The 9,072-nt window shown below is 49.3% G+C and overlaps 2 protein-coding genes; one reads left to right on the top strand and one right to left on the bottom strand.

Annotated features, from left to right (window-relative positions):
• On the bottom strand, positions 1-3,433 carry FFUJ_12254 (probable sphingosine-1-phosphate lyase; the record flags this gene model as incomplete). XM_023581837.1 has 2 exons in its annotated part: positions 1-2,844; positions 2,909-3,433. The coding sequence occupies 2 exons, from the start codon at positions 3,431-3,433 to the stop codon at positions 1-3; spliced, it is 3,369 nt and encodes a 1,122-aa protein (XP_023434467.1).
• A 2,323-nt stretch (positions 3,434-5,756) lies between these two features.
• Positions 5,757-8,946, top strand: FFUJ_12253 (related to DNA mismatch repair protein PMS1; the record flags this gene model as incomplete). XM_023581836.1 has 4 exons in its annotated part: positions 5,757-5,831; positions 5,881-7,188; positions 7,251-7,335; positions 7,400-8,946. 4 exons carry the CDS (start codon positions 5,757-5,759, stop codon positions 8,944-8,946), a joined length of 3,015 nt encoding a protein of 1,004 aa, XP_023434466.1.
• Positions 8,947-9,072: the final 126 nt, after the last annotated feature.

The raw sequence follows: 9,072 nt of genomic DNA, 5'->3' as shown, positions 1-9,072 counted from the left end.
TCATAAAGAAGTTTTGGACTTTTTGTGTTCCTCCGTTGGGCTGCTTTCAAAAATCGCGCCGAGTCCGCTTAGGGAGAAGGGGTCCTTAGTAGAATGCAACACGACTAGCCAAGCAGCAATGATGTTCACCAAGTAGTGAAGCATATATGCGTGAGAGATCCCATACATGGCGGCGTAGAGCGCTGTCGCGAAAAGAAGCAGGCTTGTTACATAACCAAAAAGTCTACCAACTTGGGGTACCATCTTGCCTGTTGTCAGATTCTCCACAAGAAGGATGAAAGGCATTATTGAAAGAACATTATGGTGTGAAGAAAATGGCGTGAGCCAATGAACAGCCAAGTTGCGAATCCATACTGCTAGGATGGGTAGGTTGATCGGGAGAATCCACAGCATTAGAAGCAGGACAGAGTGTGCATAGTGGTAGTAATTCGAGTTTGCATCCGAAGGGGCATTTTCGTTGATACGAAGAGCTCGTATCACCGTGAAAAGCTGCACCAGGCATGCCACCAGGTAGGCAAATTGGTAGGGAATGAATGTCCAGACGAGGAACAGCAGAATGGCTGTAGTGATCATGCGCCTCTTGGGAGTCGACGGGACAAATGCAGGTGTTCTCGCCACTCCATCCTCTTCAGCTCCGCTTGAGAGGGAGAGTAGGGTTAGAGCCCAATAAAGGACGCCAAGGACGTGCGTGAAGACTTTGGTCACGTAGTGAACCAAGGCACAAACACCAATGCAAACGACACCAATCAGGGGAACAAGAAACCAGAAGAAGGGATCGTCCGTTCCAATAAGAATGTCGTGGCGATGAAAGTCAATGGATAAGGGCGCAGCAGGCGCTTGGTACCACCATCTGCCGAACCAGGTAGCTGGAACCCCTTCCATTGACATCGACAAGAGCGTCAGAGATACGATCAGTAGCGGTATCGACTGACGGAGACACAAATCCAGACTCTGTGAGAATGAGATAAAAACTCCTGAGCTGTCGTAAACACGGAACTGCTTGCGCAAAACGAGAGCAACAGTTAACATAGGGAAAGCGGCAAAGACGGTCCGGTACCTCATGTAGAGCTTGCCGAGGCTGCCCCAGAAATCAGGCTTGATTTGAAGGTGAATATTTGAGCCGCATGAAGGATCTGTCCAAACTTGAAAGGTAACCCCCTTTTCAGCCCCAGATTCCAGCGACGGAGGGAGATAGGGAGCCACGCCATGCAAACTGACATCGACAGACTGAGCGTTGACAAAATACTTGGACTCGTATGGCCGATCAAGATATTGTCGGACCAAAGGGCTGAAGAGGGCCTTTTCAGCTTGGCAATGGGGACTTGTGATTTCCAGCTTGTAGGCAAGAAGAGCCGACTGCAACGAGGCGATGTTGACCTCTGTAGTCAGAGGCCGGTTTGCAGGCAGGTCCACGGTGATTCCAGATAAAAGTAGTTTCGCTAGACTAGTGTCTTCTTTCTTCGAAAACGCAGACTGATCGCTGAACTCGGCAATCAAGAAACTGCGCGTGCTTGAAACAGACTTCTCTATAATAGCCACAAATTGGTGATCGGGCAGCTGGTCGAGATCATATTGAAGGTATGAGAAAGGGATAATTTCTCGCTCTCGGTCGAGGTAGAAAGGATATCTAGACGAGGCTGTGGACGCAGGCAGCAGAATCCGGTCTGAAGCAGCGTTCTTACAAGCAAGCCTGGTCGAACCACCATCCTCGGTTGAGAGATCAATTTGGAATGGATATAGCGATGTGGCTTGCCCAGACTGGAAGGGGAATACGCTGCAGAACAAGACTTCCAACTTGCCATTTTCACCAGCTTCGTCTAAAGCAGCATCCGTAAGAACAGTGAATCGTTTGACCTCGGGAGATCCCTGCGGTGGGATGGGAAGCAGATGAGCTCGAGGTTTCGGCTGCTGGCCGATTTGACTAAGGACGAGCCGCTGTCCTGCTGGAAGAATCGAGTTTGAGTCGTCGCTCAATGTCAGAAGAGTGGTGGCTTCTTTCAGTGGCAAGTCCTTTTCCATAGTTGGCTCCATTCCTGTCAGAAATCGCTTTTTGAAAGTCTTCATTCGATCAGCTCGCGGCTTGGTTTGCGATCCTCGATGAACATCGACGATATCATAGAGAGTCTTGGTGATGACTTTCCGAAACTGGTCACACCAAAGAATAGCCTGGTGGTCCATACTTGTCCAGACAGTCGGTATACCGGTTGTGAAGACAGTGAAACCATGTGTTGGAGGGACCAGAGACTCGAGACTTGCATAATCTGATGGAACAACCGTGTCTAACCCACCGCCGGCGATCGAAACCAGAGTAACATGCCACAAAGGGTTGTTGTTTGCCCATTTTTGCGAATAAGCCTGACGCCAATAATCGTTGATCTCATCGTAAATTTGAACTATTTGCCCGTCAAAAGTGACAGGGGGCCGAGCATGCGGTGCCGACATTGTGATAATGGTGTTGATCGAATTCGTTTGGTAATTAGGCTGAACAAGCATAGCTCTTGCGACCACTCCGCCCATAGAGTGTCCCAAAACGATAACTGATGTCGGATCAGGGAGGTGGCCCCCTCGAGTTGCGCGTTGGGGGTCAGAGTAAAGCGACAGTATGTAGCGAACAGCTTCATTAAGGTATTCGGCTTGGTCGAGAAGCGTCTGGCCATGAAATGCTGTGATATCCTCGTTGAAATCCACGGTAAAGAAATCTAAACTCCGGACGCCGGCATCAAGAGTCCCATGATCGTGCTGAAGGCTATTGTGAAAGTAATTTGCGGCTTCGGCAGCGATTGGACGGACCTGCTTGTAGCTGCCTGCGTTTCCGGGGATGAACAAGACAGGGATGCCCAGAAGCTATCAGCATGCGAGTTTAGTTACCAAACGAACGAGATGTTGGGCGAAAGACGCTTCGACGTACCTTGTCCGGTGGCTCTATGCCTTGTTCTCGATACAGATACAAAGAATACTTGGTTGCAAAGCGTGTATGCTCCGTATCAAACTCGGTGAAGCGCACATATGATGGGCGCATGTACGACATCCGGCAACCCTTTGGATCGAGTTGACTGGTCACAAGAGACCTTAGGATACTGATAAGAATGACGATACCCAATGCAGAAATGAGCAAAACAACGATGGAGAACCGTGGACGGGGTATGCGTCGATTCGGCGACGGAGACTGTGTCGGTGTCCTAGCGAGAGCCATGTCGGGGGTTGATGGTGCTGCAAGAGAGGTGGGCTTCAGGGCGGTGGTTTGGCGAGGCTCTTCGCGAGGCTGGCCGTTTCTGCCATTGCGATCGTTGGAGGGCTTCCAATTAAGACTACTCGGTCTTCGAGCTCGCGCGGGTGATATGCGCGTTTTTGAATTAGGATCGGGGTCGGGAACATCGGAGTCGAGGGAGGATTCGTCACCGTCGTCGGCCGACCCGGGGGAGCGCCTCTTCATGGAGAAGGCGCGTGAAGACTCGCCGCGAGCCTGAATCGAGAGGAGGCAGAAATGAATATAGAGGGAGAGGTGCTTACTGCCCAAGTGTCGAGGGTCGCGGCGATCTTTAGGTTAATTGGGGGCGGCTTCGGTAAACGTGGTCAGGCCAAGGCTGAGGTCAAGGTTGAGGTCGAGGTCGAGGTTGGAGGTGGAAGCTAAGATTAAAGATCAAGGACGAGCGAGCCAACGACGCTTACAGTATTCGCTTGGCTTGGTAGGACGGACAGGTTTGGTAGGCAGAGCACTACGAGAGAAATCCAGCAGGGGTTTTATTTTAGTGAGGGTCGGTGAAGGCGCGATTGGAGATTTCGTAACAGCAGAAGACCCGTTTGCGACAAGATGCAACCGGGGGTTGTGGTGGTTTGACCACTTTCTAGACTCTCCAACATGGATCCAGTGCGAGGTAGCGACGAAACGAATATTCGTCCAAGCTTTTGCAACGACAAATACAATTAAATAGAAACAGCGAGAACGACAGTGGCTGCAGCCAATTTTGAGTGGTTAGCGAACGAACAATTTGATTGAAAGCAAGATGAATGTTCAATATAAAGGTAAGTTACCTACCAGTAGGTAGGTTAGTGAGCAAGTACAGAGTCGGGTACTAACTAACTACCTATGCCGCATGCCGATTCCCCAGTCCCTTCTGAACCCAATGAATGTGGGTGGGAAATTGGATTGGATGTGTCGATGGCTTCTCCCACTCATCAGCCGAGTCGGAACCACTAAAACGTTGTGTGTCCCCTTTTTTCCCCTTCCATGGGGGCTGGTTTTTAAGCGCCACACATTTGGAGAAATCTGTGCCATTAGCGGGAGAACCCCCAACAAGCCATGGATGGAAATTGACAGGGAATTGGTCATCAATCACCTCGTCGTCCTGTCACTCACTGCATCGTGGCAGGGATTTTCTGCAGCCATTTAATTACAGGCTCGTCAAACGTTTTCTGAAGGATCATTTGTGAAGCCAAGCTAGTGTATCTACGGATACGGCTGCTCGCGTTTAAAATTATCATGTTCACAGCCGGTTACTACCGATTCTGCTGGGCAAACCCCATTATGTCTCGACCAGCCTTTCGATTAATGCTCATAAATGGACTGGGATAGCGTCACAAACGCTTCATCCACCCTTTGCGCTGAGAGGCTGCTTGGCCCTCAAGATAAGAGCCAACTGCGTCACTCCAAATGCACGACAGTTCACAAAGTTCTCTAGCTCCGCAGCCTACCGCCAACGCCTCTCCCTCTTTAGTCCCGCGTTAGGCTGCAAGTAGTGCCTCACCGAGCCCGTCTTCCGTCTTGGCCAGTGATAGCTTCCTTGAACTCAGAACAAAGGTTGGAAAACAAGAAACTTGACATGTCTTACCCATCGAAACTGGGACGGAGAATCGGCGCCTGTGGGTTCTTGTTCGTAGAGCCGCATCTTGAGTGGGTTTTTCTTAGTACCCAAGCCAACGTACCCAGGCACCTACTAGGCTAAGCCTTCTCCATGTGGACTCAGTACTTGTAGCTCTACAACCTATATCTAGTGAGCTACAGAGTTAACACTTTTAGTTGACTGTCAATATCGGAAGGCTGGGAACTCAGTTCTTATCTCCTTCTTGAGCCATTGCTCTCGAAAGCGAAAGCCTCAGGACGTACTCCGTAGCTCCAGTGAGACTGTCTGATGCAGGCAAATCCAAGGCCAGGAGACCTCAATCGAATGTCTCCTATGACCTATCGTTATCCTTCATCTTCCTTCTGATAGCGTGAGACTCAGCATAAGTACTACAGATTCATGGCTCTATTTCGTATCTTGGTTTCTGAACCAGTCCGAAGCTGTCTAGGAGCGGGATTTTGGACATGCAGTGTCACCCTCTCCATGCAGGCACATGACGAAAAAGAAATCTCACAGGTCGAGGCTTCCGTCTGACGCAAAATCATCTCGTCGAGTGCATCTAGGATTCTAGGTGACGTACCTACGTAGCTAAGTACCTACCTTAGATGAATTCACGGGGATTGGCAACCCGTTATAGGAATATGTGATAAATGAGGGAGTACCTTATCTTTCCATGAGCGGTTAGGTAGGTCCTCCATCCATAATCCAATTTGTATTCATGCATATGGCACCTCCCGTCATGATGAAAGATAGACGGACCAGATGAGTACTTGAGTCTGATTTCGAATTTGTTTTTTTTTAAATTCTGCACATTTGCAAAAGAAATTAAAGCTACGGTCTTCTCACAACCTTCAAATGGTGCCGTAATCATAGTCGCATTGAGGTCTCATCACACTTGGCTGCGTTATTGGTATCATGTGCAAGGTCCTGCGTGAACCTCTGTATGAAAAGGTCCACATGGCAACTATAAAACAGATCGATGGACGCACGGTACATGGCATATTCACAATCGCCTATATCATTATGCTAACTTTCCCAGGTTCATCAGATCCAGTCCGGCCAGGTTATAGTCGACCTTTGCTCTGTTGTGAAGGAACTGGTTGAGAACAGCGTCGATGCTGGGGCAACAAGCATAGGTGGGTATCCGACCGTTCCGATCGAACAATCCATCGGCAGCAATAAATGGAGTATTCTGACTGACCTTCCCACAGATGTTCGTTTCAAAAACCAAGGACTTGATCTCGTCGAGGTGGCTGACAATGGGTCTGGCATCGCCCCTGCCAACTATCCATCAGTAGCTCTCAAGCACCATACGTCAAAGCTCTCTTCATACTCGGATATAGCTACGTTAGAGACATTTGGTTTCCGGGGTGAAGCATTAGCCTCATTATGTGCTTTGTCAATTGTGAGCATCACGACTTGCCAGCAGGGCCAAGCTCCTAAGGGGACCAAGCTCAGCTTCGAGCCATCAGGGGCCCTCAAAGGAACTGCAGTTGTTGCAGCTTCAAAAGGCACAACCGTTTCAGTTGAGCGTCTCTTCCACAACCTGCCTGTTCGTCGGCGTGAGCTTGAGCGAAACATAAAGCGAGAGTGGAATAAGGTCATCGCCCTCCTTGGACAATACGCTTGTATTCAAACCAATCTCAAATTCTCCGTGTCTCAGCAACCAAGCAAAGGGAAAAGAATTCACCTATTTTCGACCAAGGGTAATCCGACCACAAGAGAAAACATCATCAATATCTTTGGTGCAAAGACGATGACGGTCCTTGTGCCCCTCGATTTGACTCTGGAAATGCATGATTCCACAGGCGGTCCAACTCTGCAAATTGACCAAAAACACGAATCAAGCTCTAGGGATGTCCGTGTCGTGGGGCATGTTTCCCGGCCTTCTCATGGTGATGGACGCCAAACTCCAGATCGCCAGATGTTCTTTGTGAACGGGAGGCCATGTGGCTTGCCCCAATTCTCAAAGGCATTTAACGAGGTGTACAAGGCTTACAACAACTCACAAGCTCCTTTTATTCTAGCGGATATTCAGCTCGATACCCACATGTACGACGTCAATGTCAGTCCAGACAAGAGGAGTATATTGTTACATGATCAAAACATACTGCTTGATAACCTACGCACTTCCCTGGCAGCCCTTTTCGACTCGCAAGATTACTCAGTCCCGACCTCTCAGCTCTTGCCCTTCAAGAACCGCACCGAGAAGCAGTCAACTACTAACACGTCCTTCAAACCATTATCGATCACTTCTCAGAAGCCTCTGGATGATTCCCAGCCTGAAGTCGAATCAGATGGAGACAATTACGAAGGCAGCGCCAATGACAAGGTGCCACTTGGTGCCGTAAGGAGGGTTGGCGGGTCAAAATCATTAGAGAAAAAGATTAATAGTCAAAATCTGATCAGTGGATGGGTAGAGAGGGGATCAACGTCGCGGCCAAAAGACCGAAGCGCCACAGCGTCAACTTTTGCACAGAATCAAAAACCATCCGTACGTCCTTCCATGAGGCGAGAAGAGCCAAGCCTCTTTATCCGGAGTCCCTCACTCTCTTCAGGCAGTGATGAGAATGATGCTGGGAAGCCACTCCCTGTGCGCGATTTCAACAAGCAACTGAAAGTAAACAGTGTTATGAAGACTGGCTCTTCTCCCATTAAGAGGAAATCATCAGAATTGCTTGAGACTGAGCCCCAGATTCCTGCTACGAGACCACTGAGGCGTGGACAAGTCGAGAGCTCCCACACTAGCCCGGCGAAGACGCCACGGGAAAAGACAAGATCTGAGGCCGCTACGATAGTCATTGGTGATGAGATCATACAGGATGTTGCGAGTACCCCTGATGGTCATGCCAATAATGTGGCTGTTTCTGAGGACGAAATGGAGGTTGACGATCCAAAGCCATCTTTCGGAAGCCGCCTGACACAGATATATGCAGCTGGCAGCGGCGCGACAGAAAGGGAGATATCTTTTCGTAAGGAGAGAGCGGGCAAGGGTGATGAAATTTCCGATTCTGAAGGCATAGATACAAACAGCGACAGCGACACATCCAATGCGAACAAGGATGGGAAAGCTGTCAGTGAGCCAGCTATTCCGGTTGCTGGGAGCGATCGACTAGAAAAACAGACGGAAACAAGGGACTTGTCTGATATTACGCCCTTCACATTTGCGGTTGAACCTGCCACAACGGATCATAAGACTCAATCTCTCAAGTCTAGTGTCCGGAAGAAAGAGTCTACGGCCCAACTACTACAACACCTACGAACGGACGAAAGTCTCATCAAGCTGGTGTTGGAATCATGGAAGAATAACCTCAGTCCAAGTCAAGATTGTACGACTGTCGATGAAGAAGTGACAGATCTTGCGGCAGCCAATGCGGAAGAGAAATTGTCACTTACTATAGCTCGCAAGGATTTTCTAAAAATGAAAATAGCCGGGCAATTTAACATGGGTTTCATCATCGCAACACGTCCCGCGAGCACCAAATCGGAGGAAGACATCGAGGTAGCTCAGAAGGACGAGTTGTTTATCATTGACCAACACGCAACAGACGAGAAGTATAACTTTGAGAGATTGCAAGAGATCCAGACAGTACAGTCTCAACGACTAGTTCACCCGAAAAGGCTAGAGCTGACAGCACTGGAAGAAGAAATTGTGTTACAAAATATCCCTGCCATTGAGGCTAACGGGTTCAAGGTCCATGTCGACATGACTGGGGATGAACCCGTGGGCTCAAGGTGTGAAGTCCTGGCGCTCCCCATGAGTCGTGAGGTGACCTTCTCGATCACTGACCTTGAAGAACTGATAGCATTGCTTGGTGAGGAATCATCTGAGTCGAAGCATATTCCCCGTCCCTCCAAAGTGAGGAAGGTGTTTGCATCAAGGGCATGTCGCAGCAGTGTCATGATTGGGAAGGCTTTGACGCATGGGCAAATGGAGACACTTGTGCGGCATATGGCAGAGTTGGACAAGCCTTGGAACTGCCCGCATGGCCGTCCAACGATGAGACATCTGTGTCAATTGGACTCGTGGGATGCGAAGGGGTGGAGGGACGACAACTTGCAGGCTCCATCGGTATCTTGGCGAGCGTACTTGAATGGCGAATAGTACTGTTCAGTAGCGGTGCGGATGTGGGAGAAATTCATGATTTGAGACTTTTGTATTATCAAACACCCAAACTACCTAATAAACTACATATCCGGATATCTTGCCATGTCTCCAAACCTTATCCTT

The sequence above is a fragment of the Fusarium fujikuroi genome, chromosome FFUJ_chr08, assembly GCF_900079805.1.
Source record: "Fusarium fujikuroi IMI 58289 draft genome, chromosome FFUJ_chr08".
Classification (NCBI taxonomy): domain Eukaryota; kingdom Fungi; phylum Ascomycota; class Sordariomycetes; order Hypocreales; family Nectriaceae; genus Fusarium; species Fusarium fujikuroi.
The sequence above is the reverse complement of the archived record's forward strand: the minus strand, read 5'-3'. Positions and strand labels throughout refer to the sequence as shown.